General features: G+C 61.2%; 2 protein-coding genes across 2 annotated transcripts in view; one reads left to right on the top strand and one right to left on the bottom strand.

Annotated features, from left to right (window-relative positions):
- Positions 1–8,572, top strand: part of FOXN4 (forkhead box N4) — a 27,098-nt gene extending 18,526 nt beyond the window's left edge. The window contains exons 3-9 of the mRNA XM_004709537.1: positions 2,956–3,080; positions 3,187–3,291; positions 3,516–3,643; positions 4,416–4,512; positions 5,695–5,902; positions 7,507–7,899; positions 8,313–8,572. Of these exons, the coding sequence (XP_004709594.1) occupies positions 2,956–3,080; positions 3,187–3,291; positions 3,516–3,643; positions 4,416–4,512; positions 5,695–5,902; positions 7,507–7,899; positions 8,313–8,572 (1,316 nt within the window). The remainder of the gene's footprint in view (positions 1–2,955; positions 3,081–3,186; positions 3,292–3,515; positions 3,644–4,415; positions 4,513–5,694; positions 5,903–7,506; positions 7,900–8,312) is intronic.
- A 4,783-nt stretch (positions 8,573–13,355) lies between these two features.
- Positions 13,356–20,405, bottom strand: part of ACACB (acetyl-CoA carboxylase beta) — a 125,725-nt gene continuing 118,675 nt past the window's right edge. The window contains exons 38-44 of the mRNA XM_045296685.1: positions 20,265–20,400; positions 18,958–19,135; positions 17,526–17,638; positions 16,011–16,165; positions 15,205–15,375; positions 14,981–15,117; positions 13,356–14,668 (exon numbers count right to left, since the gene is read on the bottom strand). Of these exons, the coding sequence (XP_045152620.1) occupies positions 14,539–14,668; positions 14,981–15,117; positions 15,205–15,375; positions 16,011–16,165; positions 17,526–17,638; positions 18,958–19,135; positions 20,265–20,400 (1,020 nt within the window). The 3' untranslated portion in view covers positions 13,356–14,538. The remainder of the gene's footprint in view (positions 14,669–14,980; positions 15,118–15,204; positions 15,376–16,010; positions 16,166–17,525; positions 17,639–18,957; positions 19,136–20,264; positions 20,401–20,405) is intronic.

Raw genomic sequence — 20,405 nt, 5'->3', positions numbered from 1 at the left:
GAGAGCACACAGTTCCCAGTGTCTCACCGTGACACCGCTGGGGAGTCCTCAGGCTGCGACGATGGACAGGGTTGACTCCATCCCTAGCCAGGAGTGGCTAGTTGACGTCAATACACAGTCCCTCGTCTGCAGTGAAAGCACTGGAAGAGGCTGCAAGGACGGTCGCGGAGTCCAGACAGAAAGTGCCCTACGTGCCACAGACCCAAAACAAACGCACTGCCCCCCAGTCGATGCCGATTCAGTGACCCTGACTCCCGACTGGAGGAGAAAGCCTTGCCTTTCTCTCGAGGAGTGGCTGGTGGGGTCGAACTGCTGACCTTGCGGCTAGCAGCCCGACGCATAACCACCACGCCACCAGCAGGTGCTCGGTAAACACAATCCCCGTGAACACGGGTGCAGCCGTCCCTTGTCCACCAGTGGGTCTGTCAGGCTGCGGTGGCTCCCGTGTTGCTGTGGTGCCGAAAGGTAGGCTACGGCATTTGAATGGACACTCACGGTGGACAGATTCCAGAAGAGCTCCCTCACTAATCCCAACAAGGGACCATTAAAAACCCCGAGGGCCACAGTAAGCACCGTTAGGATATTGCTGGAAGGTGAGCCTCTGGGGTAGAAATAACGGGGATGCCACAGCACAAAACCAGCTAAGCACCCCAAGGACAGAGCCTGTGGGCCGGGCAGCATTTCCTTCAATTATCTGCAAGGTTGCCCTGACCTAGCAAAATACCCCAACCGTTGGACTCGTCGCCAGTGGACTAGCTGCCTACAGGCCCAGAAGGTATCACAGACGCTCACAGCAGTGGCCTAAAAGCAATTGCTACCAGGTACCACCATCACTGATCTGTCGGTTGGTGGTCCGGTGGCAGCCTGTGTGTGGCTGGGATGCCGGAAGCCGTGCTGCGGGTGTTTTCAGATGCCAACAGGGTCCCCCAAAGTGGACAGGTTTCAGGGGAGCTTCCAGACGGAGGACGAACAACGCAGAAGGGCAGCTCCCAGCCACTGAGAACCTTGTGCGTGGCTTGGGAACACTGTCAGAGACCGAACCTGGACGTGCGGAAGCAGGATTGTGCCGGAGGCTGGGCCCCGCAGGTCAGAGGGCACACTGAAAATGTATGGTGAAGAAGAGGAAGACCCTCCGCGGGATGGACTGACACAGTGGCCGTCACAGGGGGCCCACGGGATGGACGGACACAGTGGCCGTCACAGGGGCCCACGCATGGGAACGATGGTGAGGCTGGTGCAGGACCAGGCCGTGTTTCCTTCTGTGTACACAGGGTCGTCCCCAGGGGTCAGAACTGACCCGATGGCCCCTCCCAACAGTACTCTGGAGCCTGGACCAAATGCCGTTATAAGCAGGAACTGGCAAATGTTCACCAGAAAAGAGTCACGTCCCAAACCCATACCCACTGCCTCCCAGTCCGTGCCGACTCAGAGCGACCCTGCAGGCCAGAGAACTACCCCTGTGGCTTTCCGTGGCTGCACATCTTTCTGGGACCAGAGAATCTCATCTTTTGCTCACTGGGAAGCTGGGGGATTTGAACTGCTGACCTTGCAGGTAGTGGCTCAATACGTAACCACTCCACCACCGGGACCGAGTAATACATACTTGAGATTTGCCAGTCACACGGGCGGGCCGTGTGCAAAAACAAATCAAACTTGATTAACAAAAACAAGCGGTGGGCCATCCTCTGCTTGGCCCCCGGGTTAGCGCTTTGGAGCACAGCTCGGTGACCTTGGGAAACCGCTGTCCCCTCCACCCTCAGTAAAAGGGTAAAACAGAAGGGACCTTCCGGAAGCGTCAAGGATTCAACTGGGAAAGCCCGTTACATGCAATTGGTGCTCAATAAAAGCAGTCAGTGTGAAATACTGAAGCCCCCTCTCCCTCCACTGCTTCCACTGGCAGGGCCACTCAGCCAGGGCTTGGGGCACCGAGACTCGCCCAATGTGCTCCTGATTTCCAGAGAGCCAAACGATCTACTGGCGGCAGGGAGGGCAGGAGGGCAAGGCAGACATGACAGGGCACGGAGGATAAACTCAGGGGGCCGCCAGAACTCTGGAAAGCATCCTGGAAGAGGTGGCTCTGTGGCCGGATCACTTTGCTGGTTTGATGAGAGATGCCTGCCTGACTATAGATAGAAGACTCTGCAGTGGATTAGCAATGTCTGTCACAGGCCAGGTATGGGAGGCATGGGTGTATCTGCCAGTCCTTGGCCCAACAGTAAGGCTTCACCAAGGGGAGAGTTGGGGAAATCTCTAAGAAAGGTTTTGGACCTAAACCTGGAGGCACTGGGGAGTCATGAAACGTTACAGAGAGAAGCACACTAAACGTGTGTCTGAGCTTCATGAAGGACAGGAAGCAAGATGTCACCATCGTTCTTATTGGTATTACACTCATTCTACTGAGATACTAGCTCATGTCCAGCAGTGTGCTCAGCACTCCATAGACCTGCCCCTCTGTGGGTTTCTGAAACTGTAAGGCCCTCCCTTTCTCCCCTCCCAGGTTTGGAGGCAAGTAGTAACCCTGGTGGCATAGTAGGCTATGTGTTGGGCTGCTAACCACAGGTTTGCAGTTCAAAACCATCAGCGGCTCCTCAAAAGGGAGATGAGGCTTTCTGCTCCTGTAAAGATTTACAGCTTCAGAACCCAGAGGGGGCAGTTCTACCCTGTCCTATAAGGTCACGATGGGTCAGAACGCACTCGTTGGCAGCAAGAAGTTTGGTGAAATTATTAGCCTCGTTCTACAAATGGGAACACTGAGGCTGGCCCATGGTTATCCAGCTAGTAGGTGCCTCCATCTTGGCCCCTGTACCCCAGGAAGTGATTTGCAGGTACCTGCTAAGCATCTAGTCCTGAGGTTCTGGGGTGGCCCTACCCTCTGGGGAACTAGGGACTTGGCTGTCCTTGACCAAAGCCACCATTTCTCCCACCTGGTGGCATCTCTGTGCTTCCTTCCAGCAGGAGCCTTGGCAGGGGCAGCTGACCTACATGTGGGCACCGCCCCAGGCCCCCTGCTCCACGGGCCAGTCACCATGGCTGCCACAGGCATCCTGGGCCTGGGGCCCCTGGCCAACCACGGAACCAACGTAAGTGCCACTGCATGTGTCCCGGAGGAAGGATGCTGCCCCACCGGGCTGAGGTGCACCGGTCTCCATCCTGACCCTCTGTCTCTTCTTCTCCTGGGGCCTGCAGATGAGCCCATTCCCAGTGGGGGGCCCGCCCTCTGCCAGCCTGCAGGAGCCACAGCTGTACCCCCCCGCTGCTCCACCACCCTTCCCGTTCCCCCAGGGCCAGCAGGTACCGTGGGGCACTCGGGGAGCCCTGGCCTCCTGAGCTTGGGACCAGGGACCTCTCCAAGGCTGGGGAGTCGCTCTCGCTCGCCCACCTCCCCACATCTCCTACCACGATGAGACAACTTGTCTTCTGGGATGGTGGGGGCCAGGGGGGGCGGGGGCATTCCAGTGACTGACTTCTGGTCTCTCTCATCTCCTTTCCACTGCCCTGCCCCTGCTCACCTGAAGTGCCCCCCTACGGGCCTGTACAGATCCCCATTTGGGGCACGGCCTCCATACCCCCAGCCCCGCATGGCTGGACACTCGTCGCAGGAACTGCACCCCAAACATTACCCCAAGCCCATCTACTCCTACAGGTGAGGTCTGGGGAGCAGAGGCTGAGAGCTGGGGGGGCATCCAGACTTCTCTGGGGAGGCATCGGGGTACCAGGGACCCTCAGGTGGGACGCGCCGGGATGAGAATTCAGTGACCTCCTCGCATGGCTCACACGCTGGGCGGTCTCCGGCCGTCAGTGGGGCGGCTCCTCTGTAGCATTATCAAAGGTACCCCTACCATTTGTGGGAGGGAAGTATTGAGGTCAGCGATTCTCAACCTGTGGGTGGCGACCCCTTCGGGGGTTGAACAACCCTTTCAAAGGGATCGCCCGATTCATCACAGTAGGAAAACGACAGTGATGATGTAGCAATAAAAATCATGTTATGGTTGGGGGGTGGTCACCACATGAGGAACGGTGTGAAAGGGTCGCGGCCTGAGGAAGGTGGTGAACCATTGGTTTAGGTGAACTCTGAGCAGGGGAAAGAGGGGACTTTCCGCTCCCATAAACAGTCACAGTCTCAGAAATCCACAGGGGCGGGGGCGGGTCTACCCTGTCATGGAGTCGGACGTTGCCTGGAGGACAGGAAGAAAACCCCACAGACATCCGTTTGGGGGAAAAGAGACAAGAGTGGGCGAGATAGAATCACTCAACGCAGTGCTCAACGGTCAGGCCAGGGGATGGGGAAGATCTTGGGGCCTGAAAAGGTATCCACCATTGATGCCGTGTTGGTGTATAGGGCGGGGGTGGGTAGGGCTCCCCTGGGCTGTCAGCTGGAGACCCTCCATGCTCACCTGCCTCCCCTCTTGCCCCAGCTGTCTTATCGCCATGGCTCTGAAGAACAGCAAGACGGGCAGCCTGCCCGTGAGTGAGATCTACAGCTTCATGAAGGAGCACTTTCCCTACTTCAAGGTGAGGGCCCTGGTGCGGGGCGGGAGGGCCCGCTGGACTTCGGGAGAGAGGCACACTAGACGTGTGCCTGAGCCCCAGCAGTACCTACAGGCCTGGTGGTAAGGACCCCTGCACCTGGCACGCACACTCAGACAAGGGCAGAGGCCTCTAGAAAGCGAAGGGGGTATTTGGATTGGGCTCTTACGGATGAAGAGGAGTTCACTAGGCACACCACACCCTCCCCCTAGTAAGCAAAGAGTGCCCCCGTCCCCCACCCCCGACTGCCATCTGAGAGACCGGCTGATGGGCTTAAACCACCGACCTTGAAGTGGGTAGCCTAGCCCTTTGCCTGCAGTGCCACCACGGTGAAGGGGGCAACCTGCTTGTTCCACAGAGGCTGAGTAGAGCACAGCAGTGTGAAACAGCGACCTGGCAGCAGTCTCCAGTGCCCTCATCCAGGAGATAGGAGAATCCTACCACCCGGCCCCACTGGGCCCCAGGAAGCTCAGTCAGGAGGCTGGACACTCCTAGCCTAGGGCTGGCCATTCGCAGCAAAGCCAAAAGGGGAGCCTGGGTGTGCCCGGGGGTGAGGGTGTCTAGGCACCTCCCCACGGCCCAGGCAGTGTCTGCAGCAGAAACAGGGCAGCCCTGTGGTGGGTGCGTACGTATAAGGCATGAGGTACACCTGCTGGCTAATCGGAGCGAATCTATGAGGAGTTCGAAACCAGCTGCCTTTCATGCACCAGCTGGGTTTCCCGCGTATGAGCATCGTTCCCGCTCGCTTCCCAGACGGACGGAGAACGAGGCCAACCTGGCAGCCAGGCACCTTGGTGACTAATGACCAGGGTGTCCACCTCCGCCTTGGCCACAAGCCCCACTCCTCCTTCCCGACTGCCCAGCTCCAGCTGCAGGGGACTCTGCGCGTAGCCCCGCCCCCTTTCCGCCCCGCCCCTCGAGGCTGTGTGTTTACAGCGCCCCCTGGTGGCGCAGGGGTTACATGCTGGGCTTCCAGAACGGCAAGGTCCGCGGTTCAAAACCACCAGCTGCTCCCCGGGACAAGACGGGCTTTCTCCTCCGTAAGGAGTCTCAGAAACGCACAGGGCGGTTCTGCCCTGCCCTAAAGGGTGGCTGTGAGCGGCGCCCAGCCGACGGCGGCCACGCGGACTGGTGAAGGGGTCCCCGAGTGCCCGTTTCGCCCCGCAGACGGCCCCCGATGGGTGGAAGAACTCCGTGCGGCACAACCTGTCCCTGAACAAGTGCTTCGAGAAGGTGGAGAACAAGACGAGCGGCTCCTCGCGCAAGGGCTGCCTGTGGGCGCTGAACGCGGCGCGCATCGGGAAGATGGAGGAGGAGATGCACAAGGGGAAGCGGAAGGACCTCGCCGCCATCCACCGCAGCATGGCCAACCCGGGTGAGCCGTCCGCGCACGCGCACGCAGGGGGGCTCGGGCACGCGCACGCAGGGGCTCGGGCACGCGCACGCAGGGGCTCGGGCACGCGCACGCAGGGGCTCGGGCACGCGCACGCAGGGGCTCGGGCACGCGCACGCAGGGGGCTCGGGCATGCGCACGCAGGGGCCCGGGCACGCGCCCTCGCTCAGACAATGCACGTGTATACACGACACATTACAGATACACACACTGCACAATCAGACACCCACGTGCACATACATACAGTACACACAATCCCTTCACACGGCAGACACCATCCAGGTATCACAGTTACCCCGCACACAGCACCCACCCAACACACGCACTCCCCAGGCAGTTCACCCATTGCAGTCAGACATGCACACATACACATACGTAACTGACACTACACACACCAGACACTGCACGCACACACACACCATACACACTGTATGCACGTACAGGCCACACATTAGACACGCCGTATATGCCACATCCACACACACACACACACCCTGCACCACATACCACCAGCAGACATACATATTTCCCACACACACTGCACAAACACCCCTACTCAACACACTCTACAGACTGCACAATACCATCCACACACCACACCACTTCACCTACCCTGCCCTGTGCCCCACACCTACACACTGCCCCCACATACACCAGTGACACTCCCCAGCCCCTCCTTGCTTACTCAGCCTGACCCCTGGGGGCTGGTAAACTGTGAGGCCAGGGCAGACATGTGAACATCCGCTGGGCCTGAGCGGCAAGCCCGTTTCTCAGAGATGGAGAATCGAACATCTCCGCTGTCGTACTGCCTGGCTGTCTGAGGTTTCTCAGTTGCCAAGCGGGACGAAGGCTTTCCTTGCTTCTATCCAAGAGCATGAAGGGGTCCTGTTTGTGCCCCTCGGGAGCAGTCCGTAACAGCTCCAGCAGCAGGGAGCCATTAGGAGCCCTTGCACCTTCCTTACTATGTCCTGATCTCTCGGGAGGGAGCCCAGCAGGGCATAGCAGTTACTCATAGGCTGCTAATCACTAGGCCAGCAGTTTGAAACCACCAGCCGGTCCTCATGAGAAAGATGAGGCATTCTGCTCCTGTCAGGGGGTGAGGGGAGGGCAGTCTCGGAAATCCACAGGGACAGCTCCACCCTGTCCTGTAAGCTCACTCACCAGGAGTCAGGAATTGCCCAATGGCAGTGAGTTTAATCTTGGAGAGTTAAGCCCCTGGTGGCATACTGGACTGACTACACCCTAAGCCGCAGACCACAAGGTCGGCAGTTCAAACCCACGAGTCGCTCCTCCGGAGAAAGACGAGGCTGTCTGCTCTCGTAAAGTTACAGTCTCTGAAGCTCCCAGCGACAGTTCTACCCTATCCGCTGGCTCCTCCCGCTCCTCGAAGCCCCTGCACCAGCAGTGGTTTCTGTACAGTCTCCCCACCTCCCATCCTGCAGTGGGTGCTGTCAGGGCATCAGAGGGCCCAGGATGCTGGCTGAGCTCAGGCAGGCAGGCGGCAACACCACACCAGCATTGGAACCTGGGCCCGAGGAGGTGGGGTTGGGTCTGAGCGGCCTCTCTGCCTGCCTGCCTGCCTGCAGAGGAGCTGGACAAGCTGATTTCGGACCGGCCGGAGAGCTGCAGGTGTCCTGGCAAGCTGGGGAAGCCAGAGACCTCCCCGCTGACCCATGCCACCCCGGTGGCCATGGCCCACAGCTGCCTGGCTGTCCCCCAGCTCCCGCCCCAGCCCCTGGTGACCCTGTCCCTGCAGTCTGTCCCCCTGCACCACCAGGCACAGCCCCAGGCACAGCTGGCTCCGGGCTCACCGGCCCCAGCTCAGACCCCACCCCTGCATACCCTGCCGGACCTGAGCCCTGGCCCCCTGCTGCACCCCACCCTGGGGCGGGCTGCTGTGGACTTCGTCAACATCTCCACCGACATGAACCCTGAGGTGGACGCCCTGAACCCCAGCATCATGGACTTTGCTCTGCAAGGTGATGGCATGGAAAAGGAGGTGGGGAGGGGGGCGCCCCACGCCCTCATACCACCGCACTTTCCTCCCCACAAACACTACATACAGTACACACAATCCCTTCACAAGCTGGAGCCACACAAGCTGGAGCCACAATAAAGGCCCAGTGCCTTGGGCACTCACAGCATCTGATTTATATTTAACCCTTGCCAGTCCTAAGAGACGGGCCCTCTGATGGCACCTGTTTTAGTCCAAGAAACCAAGGCTCAGCAAGGAAGTGACGGATGTTCCCTAGGCCCCCCTGGAGGAGGGGGAGGGGGAGGTGGGCTGGGCCTTGAGCCCTGCATGGGATCTTGGGCTGGCCCCTAGACCAGGGTTCACACGGGGCTCTGTTTGGCATGCAGCCTGCTCACCTGCCACTCTTGTCTTCGAAAGGGAACCTCTGGGAGGAGGTGAAGGACGAGAGCTTCAGCCTGGATGCCCTGGGGGCCTTTGGAGATGCCCCACTTGACTGTGACCTGGGGGACCCGGGCCTGACTCCCATCTCCGGCAGCAGTCACCAGTCCCTCTCAGACGTGCAGGTGACCGGCCTCTATACAGCATACTCCAGCCCGGACAGAGTGGCGGCGCCGGCGGCCACCCCATCCTCCCAGTACCTGGGCACCCCAGGGAACAAGCCCATCGCCCTGCTGTGAGCTAAGAGGCTCAAGCCCCTGGACGATAACTGGCCAGACCTGGATAAAGGGTCCCTCCCAAGCCTGGCCTCGCCCCTAGCTGGGCCAGGAAGCTGTTCCTCTGAGTAGCCCTTGCCATCCTCAGGCCCCACCCCCACAGCATGCCCCTAAGTCGAAGGAGAGGAGCGGGGAGAACAAGCTGCCCACACCCCCTTCTGAGCCCCAGGCTCCAGGCCTGGACAGGGTCAGGGGGGCTGTGTTCTCACCATCTGCAGCCCCTTGTAGGTGGTGGCAGCGGCAGCACCCTAGCATGAGCCCGAGGGGCACGGGGAAGACCCTGCCCTCCTCCGAGACAGGGTGAGACAAAGGAACATCTGATTCCAGCCCAGCCCCTCGGAGAAGACCTGGGGGCTCCTGGACCCGGCAGGCCTCCAGCCCAGCCCCTGGTGCAACCAGGTTGGCCGCTAACCCCCAAAAGGTGGGTGGTGACGACTGAGGACTGGCAAGCTACTTGCAAAAGGGCCCCTGCCGGAGACCCGCAGCACAGCTGTCCCCCGACTCCGATTCAGCAGGGCCAGGCCAGCCGGGCATCATGAGCCGCTGTCCACGTATTTATATTTATTGTGGTCCGTGCGCACCACCTCTACAAGCCCTGCTCTGGGCCCTGGAGCGAGACTCCCCGCAGCCCGGCAGCCCTAGCCCCTCACTGACCCGTGAGCCCCGTCTCCAACTGGCCCCTGAGCTGCCCTGCAGGACAGACGGTGCACGATCGGTACCAGGAAGCATTCAGCCCTTCAACACGGACCCCCGGCTGAGACTTTTCTATTCTATCTTCAGAGTCAGGACTCAAACCTCTCCCATGTGCACCTCTGGGGGCCGGCGCTGGGGAGGGCGTGAGTTTGCGGGGCTCGGCCCTTGCAGGCCCATCGGGATGGGCCTGAGGGCCATGGTCACTTTGGTGCTGGAATTGAAGACTCTCGTAGAAGGACGCCAGCGTGAACCGTCAAACCCGGCTACGTCTCGGGGAGCGGGCAGGCGCCTTGATATGTATGGTGCTTGTTTGTTTTTCCAATTTTGTTGCCTGTTGCCACTTACCAGCTATGCGAGGGGCCGATTCTACAGACGGTTGGGCTGGAAGGGGGTGGGGGAGGGCGGGGGGAGGTAACTACAGAAGAGAGATGGTTCACAAAAGACCTTCCGGCCAAGCGGGGCCTGAGATGCCACCGCCGTGCCCTCCTGGGCTTCTGCAGCTGTGTGTCCCAGTGTGAGCCCGGGACCAGAACTTGCTGGCTGAGCCACAGCTGGGCTGGTTGCCTGGCAGGTTGGGCCTGAAGCCCCACTGCGAAGGACCTCCCTTCCACCCTTCCGGGTCTGGCAGGGGAGCCCTGTTGGCACACACTGGGAGCCGTCGGTCATGAAGGCCCAGGTCAGTGGTTCAAACCCGCCCGGCAGGCAGTGTGGAAGAAAGGCCCGGCGAGCAGGCCTGTGAGGATGACTACTGGGGAGGCTCCATGTGGCACAGCAGGACACCCACACTTCAGGATCCTCAGAGACAGCCGGGGGCTGTGGGGGCTGTGCCCCCTGGCAAAGGCTGAGGGACAGCCTGGGGCAGGGAACCAGACATGAGCAGGAGGGTGCCTCGGCGCTCGTAAGCGGGGAGACTAAGGCCCCTCGGGATGCCACCTCAGCCACGCTGAGCCCCACTCACATCGGGTGGGTGTTGGTGGGGGGGATGTCATGACTGATAAAGCAAGAACAGCCACCATTCTCGGTTTTGTACCTCGAGGGGAGCTTGGGACGCCGAGGCTGGGCAGGCCTCGTGGGGCGGGAAGTGGGGACTGAGCAGAGGCCAGCAGCACCCTGTGAAATCAGGGGGCATCAGTAGGTCACACGGACAACTGGCCGGAAGGCCAGGGTCATACCTGCCCAGCACCACCGCAGAGGGCGGCCCTGCCAGCCTGCTTGCTCATGGAGGCCATGGCCTTGGACACACTGGGGAGCGGTAACCACCCAGGGGCGATCCAGGTGAGCAAGTCCCGAGGAGCAGAGGTGGCAGGGCTGGGTGCTGTGCCCACCCTGGGCTCTTGCCTGGCCCAGCACCCACTACCCCCTCTCTGACTCAGGAGGGCTCTGACGCCAGTCTGGCCACTGGCACCACCTCCCCACCTGGAAGCTGCAGTCGTCGTGAACAAAGCTAGTCCCCCCCCCCCCCCCAATCTCCGGAAAGCTTGGTTTCAGCCCGAGGGAGGCCCACATCCAGCTCTTCTGGCCAGCACTCAGACCATGGGCTTCCCTCTGTCCTGATGTCCCCGCTGGCCACTGAAGGCAGGCAGCCACCCATTTCAGAGGGGGAACTCAGGCTTAGAGAGGCTAAATAGCCTGAGTTCACAATGGGATGCAGACGGCACCCTGCCCTACCCCTACCTCCACCAGGCCCCGTCTCAGAGGGCTCCTTGGGCCCTGCCTGCCTGTTGCCCTGAACAACAAAGACCCCCAAGGTGACTAACTTTCCAGGGGTTCGTGCCCAGGTCTGCAGGCCCCTGGGAGGCCACAGTAGCTTGTGGCCGGCTGTCAACCTGCAGATGGGGTTCAAATGCAGCCAGCGGCGCTGGGAAGGAAAGGCCCAGTGACCGGCCACTTGGGTCACTGAGGGTCGATGCCCACAGCCTGACCCTGCCCACATCCAGGCCCAGGTGTGGGTCAGAAGGGTGGGAGACCAGGCTTGTGGAGGCATGATGCCGAGTCTGGCACTCCTCCTGTGCTGGCCCTCCTCTTCCTGTCCCCAGAGCAGGGCCTCGGGCCCACGGGTGTTCAGACAAAGCCCAAAATCCACCCCTGAGACGGGCCACTTCATCTGCAACCAAGAGCGTGCAGGCCAGGCCTCAGACCCACCTGCAGGGAGGGGCTGCCGCGCCCCAGCACCCCCACAGATACATGAACAGCACCCAAGAGGGGATGGGGGACACACCGCTTACCTGGGGACTCGGACATGCGGCCCGCGCTTCTTCCCCACACACACACACACCAGAGTCGCTGGGACGCACTCACCTAGCCGGAGGCTTCTGGACTCTCGGTGCTTGGACCCCTCACACAAACTGCTGCTGGGACTGGTCAGAGGCCGACAGGTGTGCAGGGGGAGCAGGCGCCAGAGCGCTCCGGGCATCTGGGAGCAAAGGGGCAGAGGGTTTGCTGAGGGGCCGGCCGGCCGTGGGGTAGGCGGTGGTGTGGAGAGAGGGCCGTAGTCCACGGTGGAAACAAACCTCGCACGTGGCGCACGGCTGGCTGGGGGCGGTGCCCAACGCACAGTAAAAAGCACTTGTAGAAAATGAGGTCGTCAAGACCCGGGCCTGCGCAGCTGAGGTGGGAGGGCTAAGATGCGGAAGCACGGGTGAGGGGCGGGCCGGGAGAGGGTCCCAGGAATAGGAAAGGTTCGCTGGATGGCCTGGCTGCCCCCTCCCCGCCCCCATCCTGTCTGGGCGTGCAGGTTGCAGGCTGGCAGTGCTGCGAGGCGGTGGGAAGGTGGGGCAGCAGCAGTTGGCAAGGGGGAGGCACATGGGGTGTCCACAGGTGGGCAGTAGCAGGGACCCAGGCTGGATCCGGGCCTTGTCCTGAACAGGCTAGGAAGAAAGGCCTGGCGGTCCACCACTGAGAGCAAACCCCAGTGGGGAGGCCTGTGGCCATGATGGGGAGGGCAGCGTGGGGCTCCCACTGTCGGGGGTGGGGCCACCCAACGGCGACTCCCAGGGAATCCCCACCTTGGTGTGGGGCCGGCTGGGCTGCAGGCTCTCACGGAACAGATAGTGGAGCTTGAACCGCCGGCCCTGTGGTTGGCGCCCCAGCGCTTACCTGATAGCACCTCTCCGGGGCTCCTCTTTGCGGATGAGACTCTGGGATACTCTGATGTTGACCATCGAAGGACTCGCCTTCTTCACGTGTCACTGTTGCCACCTCCTCCCCCAGCGACTAACGCACTGCCAGCCCCCGTCCGCCCCCAGCCCCGGGTCCCCAGCTTGTCTTACAAGGTGCGCTCTTTGAACCTGTCTGTCGGAGGGAACTGGGCGAAGGCTGGCAGGGCCGATCGGTGTTCCCCCAGCTACCTGTCCACACCTTGCATCTCACTCACTGCAGTCCCGTGTGGAGACCCTCCTCCTCCTCCTCCTCCTCCTCGCCTGACCCTTTGGGAGTGTCCGTCCCTGGGTCGGTGCTGCCCTTCGATCCCTGATGATTGGGGGTTCACCTCCCCAGTGCAACTGTTCCTGTCGCCCCGACTCCAACCTCAAAGACAAACTTGCTGCCAACAGTGACCTCATGGGACAGGGCAGGACACCCCCCCACCCCCCCTTCCGGGTTCTGAGACAGGAGCTTGGGGAAGCAGCCAGCCTCATCTTTCTCCCGTGAGCGGCTGGTGGTTTTGCACCGACGACTGTGCCATCAGCAGCCCCATGTGTAACCACAACGCCACCAGGACGCCGCACAGACACAGACTTGAGAATCAAGCAAAACCCTCACTGCTGTCCAGTCCCTGGTGACTCAGGGCGCCCCTCTCAGACAGGGCGGAACCACCCCCCCCCAGCTTCCGAGACTGGGACTGCAGACAGACGGGAGCAGAGCGCCCCTGTCTTCGTGACCGACAGCCGGCTTCTCGTGCGTTCGTATTTCGACAGCTCAGTCTAGCCCCAGCACCCCAGCTGCTGCCTGAATGCCTCCCCGGAGTGGGTGCTTACTCCGGGGCTCAGCAAGCAAATGCAGAGGCGTGCAGGAGGGGGACCACCCCTCCCGGCCCCCAGTGAACCACAGCACGTGCTTCCTTCCAAAAATAGTTTATTCGGCACCTTCCCTGGCGTTTCTTGTGCGTGGCTGGAGTCGTGAGCGTCGCTGACCCGGGACACGAGGGCCTCTGGCCACAGCGCTTGTCCCCGGACGCCGTCCCCACCCACTGTCCTCACACAGGACCTCGGGGGAGTGGGGGGGGGCAGAGCTCAGCCCCTCATTGTCCCCACACTCGCACCCACGCCAGGGCTGTCACTGGCTGAGGTCGGACTGCTCATGTCAAGCTCCAACAGCCTCCAGCATCCTGGCTCCCAGAGGCTTCTTCCTGGGGTGACCACACTGGCTTCCGGGGTGGCACGTGGTTCAGTGACCCTGGGACTGGCTGCCCCCCTTGGGGGGCACGTGGTGGCGAGGCGCTGGGGGTGGCATCTAGTCCTCCTCCGAGAGAATGGCCTGGTCTCTGCCAGCCACAGCTTGGCCCCTGGGGCCCGGTCCAGCCAGGGACCTCCAGGCAATGGGTGAGGGAGGCCGGTGGCCCTCCTGAGGGCAGGGGAAGAGTGAGCACTCCAGCGGGGCGCAGGTGGGACCCCCTCTGTTTCTGGACAGCAGTTTGCACACCCATCAGGGTGGCCTGTGGGCACCAGGAGAAGGGGTGGGTGGATGCCAGGGCTGGATGGTTTCCCCTCTCAGGACAGAGCACTGAGAGGCACGCTGGTGGTCACCAAGGGTCATGGGGAGGTACACTATCCTCTCCTAACCCAGCAGGCCGGCACCCGCATCCCCTCCCTGGGCAGCCCAGCAGTGGCTGAGTCCACATTGTCCTGACACCGCGAGGCTGTGTTCTGCCTGCGGGTTCTGCCCAGGGCCTGCTCTCATCCTGCACTCGAGAGCTGGTCGCACTTAAAAAAACAAACAAACAAAAAACTCGCACAACCAGATGGGACACAGGTCTAAAGCACAACGTGGTTCCCGCCTGCCAGGCACCAGGAGGCAGAGGGGCAAGGGCGGGTGGCAGGTCAGTTCCACGGTGCAGTGAAACGGTTTGCAGACGGGACAACTGGAGCCGGACTCCTCACGGCAGAGGTGGTGGCGGGACCGTGCGCACCAGCCTTTTAGCGAGCCCAGGGGAGCAGCAGCCCTGCACAAACGCAGGGATGGGGGACAGGCAGCTCCGGTCCCTGGCGAGGGGTGGCATCGTCCTGGGTGTTGGGGGGCTGTCAGGAGGTGGAGGCGGGGCTCTCCAGGGTGGTCAGGAGATGAATGACCTGGGCCCGCTCGGCCGGGCTGACCTGCTGGCTCAGGTGGATCAGGCAGTCCAAGGCGACCTCGGGGTTCTCCTGGACCAGGCTGCAGGGCAGAAGGACATGCTGGGGGCCGGCGGGGCGGCCACTTGGCTCAGGGGTGCTTGGGGGAGCGGAGCCTTGAGCGTGGGGCAGCGCCACACTCATGGTCCTGGAGGGGCAGGGTTGGGGCTAGCTCCTGAAGCCCCCTTCCCCTTCCTGCTGTGTTCTCAGGGGAGTGGGGGAGGCTGTGGGGTGCTAAGGTGGCTGGGAGGCCTGGCGCCGAGTCCCCAGGACCATACCAGTGGGGATTACAGGGACCTGACCTGAATTTGAAGTTTGTTTGTGCTGCCTGCCGGCAGGCAGGAAAACCACTCACCTTCGGATGCTCTTGAGGGCAGAGTCTCGCTTCAGGTACTTGATGTTCTCTCGAATGGTCGACTGCTGCCCGTCCTCCACCTGCCAGTGCTGCTCCAGCCACCGCACCACCACCTCGTTGTTGTCCCACAGGTAGGCCTGGGGGGTGGGCAGGGGTAGCCTCAGAGCAGAGCCCTCCTGGCCAGCGCCCCAGGCCCCCACCTGCCTGCGCCCCTGGCAGCCCACCTTGACAGCCCCTTCGGTCTCCATGAACCAGCGGCGCAGCATGGACTGCACGTGCACGTGGCTCAGCTCCCCGCTGGCCCGCAGGACCTCCTGCCGGACCTGATCCTCCAGCAGCAGGCGGCGCAGGCGCCAGTACAGGAAGGTGCGCGCCGTCTTCCAGTCCAGGATGTCCTGTGCACAAGCCTGGGACTGAGCGCCTGCACAGCGCTGCACGGCGAGGCGTGCACTGGGCCCTGGGACGGGTCCCACTGGGCAGGGTGGCAAGGGTGGAGGTATAGGCCAGGAAGGGCCAGTCCCAGGGTCTGAACCCCAAGTCCTGCTGCCTACAGGTGGGTGTCCACCCCGACTCCCCGCCAGCCTTGTCTGAAAGACACAGCGGCCAGGCCTCTACCCCGGTCAAGCCAGGGCACAGCGAGCCAGGCCACGGGCTGACCCAGGGGCACAGTCGACCCCAGCGCGTGTGGGCAGAGTAGAATCTGCTCCCTGCATGGGTTCCACAGCTGTGAAGCTAAACGCCAGGGCTCTCTTCCGAGGAGCCTCTGGGTGGGTTTGAACCGCCCACCTTGTGGTTAGTAGTCCAAAGGTCAGAATGGCAGCCTCCCGCTTTGGTTCCTATTGGAATATCTTTTTTGGGGGGGTGGGGGGAGAGGGGGTTGTTTCTTTAAAGTGAGGCTAAGACCTAGGCTCCCCACTCCCAGAGATTATGGTATGATTGCAAGGCCGAGGCAACCCCATCCCAGGCCCTCCCTGGGCTGGACACCGGGTGAGCCCCTCCGCCCAGCCACGCACAGCTTTCAGGCACTCACCGAAATGACCCCCTTCTCCAGCATGCGGCCCGGCGTGTCGTGCAGGTCGGCGAACTGCAGCGCCACCTGGTGATAGATGGGGAGCAGCAGGTCCTCCCGGGCCTTCATCTGGCTCTCCAGGTCCTTGCGGGCTTTGTCGGAGAGATCGGACATCCCTGGGGACGAGTGGAGAAAGCCAGTCAGGAGGGAGCTTCACGTGAAGCCACGGAAGGTGGCCTTTTCCCTGGAGCTGCAGCCGGACGTGCCCCTGCCAAAGTGGCTCACGCCGTATCGGAAACACCCTCTTGGAACGCGCCCGGCATGAGACCCGCTGTGTCAGTGGTCGTTCGTGATGAGTACTGTCCCGTGGAGTAAGGGGACATCACCAACAACCGGGTGCAGTGCCAGTTAGAGGAAGGGACGCGCCCTTTGAAATTCAAACCTTAGCCAAGAAAGCCCAGGGAGACACCGACAACCCACACAGCTCTGTAAACAGATAAAGAAACAAACTGGCTAGAGATCAGGGAGTCAGAGGCTGTAAATCTTTCTGCGGACAGACAGCCTCCGCTTTTTTCCCCACAGGGCAGCGGTTGGTGGATTTGAACTGCCGACCGTGAGGTTAATGGCCCTGTGCTTACTGATCAGAAAGTCACGTTTGTAGTGAAAAAGCTCCTACTACATTCTTGTAGGACAGAGAATCGGATCTTCACAGACTGAGAATGGAGGAAACACGTCCTACCTCATTCTGCGAGGTCGCTGACCACTCTGATAGCTACTGCTCTCCACCCCACCCCCACAATCTTATGATCTATGTTGCCACTCAACACACACGTGTAAAAGGAGAACTGCATGTCAAGAGTGCGCCTGAAATAGACCCGTCCGTTCAAAACAAACTCGTAAAATACATCTCGTTCAGAATTCTAAAGAGACAGTTTGCTACCAAAACTTCCGTGTTACTTCTTGGCCTCAAAAACATTTATTTCCCGTGTGCAGAGAAATAAATTCACAGTGGCACCATGTGAGCATATATACGTGGACACTTTCCTTTAAAAATAAACGCTTGCTGCCGTCTAGTGGATTCTCACTCTTAGCTCTCCTCCAGGGCAGAATAGGTCCACCCGGGTGGGTTTCCAAGACTGTTAGTCTTCCCGGGAGCAGGCGGCCTGGTCCTCCTCCTGAGGGGCAGTGGATGGGTTTGAACTGGTGACCATATGGTCAGCAGCTCCAGGGTACCCATCTACCACGAACCATCGTATACGTGTATGTGTGTTTATATATGTGTTTGTGTGTGTACACATAACCCCCCACACCAACCTCACTGCAGACGTACAGTGCCCCACAGGACAGGGGTGGAACTGCCCCTCTGGGTTCCCAGACAGTGGCTCTTCATGGGACTAGGACATCCTGTCTCGCTCCCTCAGAGCCGGGGGTGGTTTCAAACTGCTGACCTTGTGTTGAGCAGCCCACCCTGCAACGGGCTCCTATCACCCACACACGCACTTGACCTTGGCGCCGGTCCGCTCCAGCACGCCTCACCTAGCTGTTCCATGAGCTTCTGGTAAGTTGGGTCGATCCTTCTAATGGTCTTCACCAGATCTTTTGTTCGGAACTTAATCTCCACAGTTCCCTCGGGCTCCAGGACACCCCCTCTGAGAAAGAAGAGGAGGCAGAGGTGAGGGGGTGGGGGTCTGTGCCAGGGACCGCCAACGGGAGTTCCCGGCTCGTCCTCTGACTCCCTGTGGGGCTCCGTACAAGCCCTTTGTTTTGCCTTTGGATGCCTGGAAGCTGGAGGAACAGGTTGCCCTGTGAGCTTCCTGGTGGCCAGAGTGAAAAGTAGATGAGGCACCATTCAAGGTGCCCTGACGGTAGGACAGGCTGGGCTCGTTTGTCACCACAGCACCATCTCTGGCATGCCGTTAGGTGCCGCTGGCTCAGTGCCAACTCACGGTGACCCTGGGACCCACACACCGAGACATGACCGGTCCTGCGCACCCTCACCCTCGTTGCTCTGTCTGAGCCCACGGCCTGTCTCTCTGGCAGTCTTCCTCTTCCTCCTGGCCCTCTGCTTTACCCAGCACAATGGCCTTCGCCACAGACTGGACCCACCCTAAGGAGCATGTCCAACACACCAGAGACCAAGGCTCTCTTGCCAGCCTCCCTTCTAAGGAGCTCTGGCTGCCCTTCTTCCAGTTTGATTATCTGGCGGCCTCCTGACTGTTCTTGGCCGACACCCGGGCCTGACAGGGTGCCTTGTGAGCAGTTACGTGCTCAACGGTCTTAGAGGGAACGCACCGATGCGGGAGGAGACGTAGGAACAAAGAGCCAGGGGCCGTCCAGAGGTTCTGACTCCGTAGGAGCCCGGTTCTACGGTCGGAGCAAAACCGTACCCGCCCCATCGTGTCCAAGGTATGACCTTTCAGAAGCAAAATCGCCAGGCCTTTCTTCTGCGGCGCCTCCGGGTGGGTTCTCGCCACCAGGCACGGAACCAGCTAGTCCCTGGTGCTCACACTTAGGGCATCACCCACTGTACACCCTTTGGATCCTGCAGAGCCCTGACACAGGGTGCCCCCTGGCCACCACTGTGTAATAAGCACCCCTGCCACTGTCTTTTCTGTACCAGAGACATCTCTCCTAAAAACCGTGCCTGAGGGTGGGGAGTGGGGGCACTCTTCTGGCTTGTGTCTCCCAAGAGTCAGACACCGCGCGGGGGCGCACTGGGTTATAAAATTGAAGCAAGAGCATGCGCTCCCGGAACACGCTGCTTTGGACTAACCCAGGGTCTGGGGAGAGCTAGGCGACTGCCCATGTTGCCTCTTTCCCCTCCGCTGCCAGGAAGCTCAGAGGCGTTGGGGCTTCCCTTGTGCTTGACCTTCCCTGGCGGGGCAGGCGAGTGTGCGCACCCTCTGGGGAAAACTCTCGCTCCCCGGGTGAGGCTGACGCCCGGGTGCCCAGGTCTGGCAGCACCCACCTGCTCTCTCTGTCGGCATACATCTCTATGCACAGGGGGTTGATGGTGGAGTCCAGGACCACCCAGGAGCCTCCGCGTAGCTCCGCAAACGGGGGGATGTAGATGAGGATGGGCTGCTTGTACTGCCGCAGGCCATCCACGATGTACGCGCCGAACTTCAGCACCTGGTCATACATGTCTGAAACAGAGCAAGGCGGCCTCGGACCGGACCGGGGCGGTGGGGTGGGGGTAGGAGGTGCCAGACTGCTCCAGACGTGGCCAGACGACCCTTCATGGGCCAGGCCTGGTGTCAGTGCCCTCCTCTGTAGCAGGACAGGGGAACTAATCTCTGGGATTCCTGTTGGCTCTGGCTCTCAGCCGTCCTCAACATGCCAGTCCCCCGGTCCCTGGCCGACCACTTCTAGAACCCCAACACCCCTCCACCCCACCCCACCCCACCCCACACATCAATCACACAGTCCTTCCTTCCGCCAGCAAGTGTGCCTCCAAGAACCTGGGCACCCGACAGGGTGGCCACACCAAAGACAAGTCAGACCCCTGGTTGTGCCGGCGCTCCCAGCTCGTGGGCGGCCCCGTGTGTTACACAGCGGGACTGCAGGCAAACTTGCCGGCAGCAGATGGCCCTGGAGAGAGGGTTTGAGCCCCAGCCTGCAGTGAGCACCAAGAGGAACAAGTTTGCGGGAGGCACAGGCCAGAGACACCGGTGACAACCAGTTCCAGGCCTCCACGCGGGTCCGATACCAGCCCCTTTCATAAAAGGGGTAAACAGAGAAGCTGCCCGACCCAGGCACTGGCTCGGAGCGACCCTGACCCTGCAGGACGGGGCAGAACTGTCCCTGTGGGTTTCCCAGGCTGTCACTCCCCGTGGGCGGAGAAAGCCTCGTCTCTCTTGCACAATGGTTGGCAGTTTCGAACGGCTGCCCTTGCGGCTCTCAGCCCGGTGCTGAACCACGGTGCCTGCAGTGCTCTAGAACACCCACGGGGCAGCTCCACTGTCACACGGAGCCACTAGGGTCAGACCGTGTGGCATCCAACAACAAGCAGCGCTTCTGAGACTCGGGCAGAAAGGCAGCGAGGCAGGTCTGCTCGTTGACCGATACAGACGCGAGTGGCCCGGTCAGTCAGCAGGCCTGAGCCCGGGTAGGACAGGCCACGCACAGCAGGACAGTGTGCCTCCGGGCCCCGGGGCTGTTGGGGGGCTGTGCTGAGCCCCGACATTAACAAAAGTGGACTGCCCGCTCCCAAGGCAGCTGCCCTGGGTGGGACCCTGTGGCCTTGGGTGACCTCGGGGTGGGGGGCGGCCTCACCTTTCATGCCACCAGAGAAGCCCCTCCAGTTGGCAAAAATCATCAGGGGCAGCTTCTCGCGGTTGAAGTCCTTGATGGCCTGCGCAGTCTTGTACGCAGAGTCTGGGAACCACACCTGGCCGGCCTGCTGGATGATCTGGG

Source organism: Echinops telfairi, unplaced genomic scaffold, assembly GCF_000313985.2.
Source record: "Echinops telfairi isolate 266 unplaced genomic scaffold, ASM31398v2 ScPeMD7_7412;HRSCAF=8450, whole genome shotgun sequence".
In the NCBI taxonomy this organism is placed as follows: domain Eukaryota; kingdom Metazoa; phylum Chordata; class Mammalia; order Afrosoricida; family Tenrecidae; genus Echinops; species Echinops telfairi.
The sequence above is the reverse complement of the archived record's forward strand: the minus strand, read 5'-3'. Positions and strand labels throughout refer to the sequence as shown.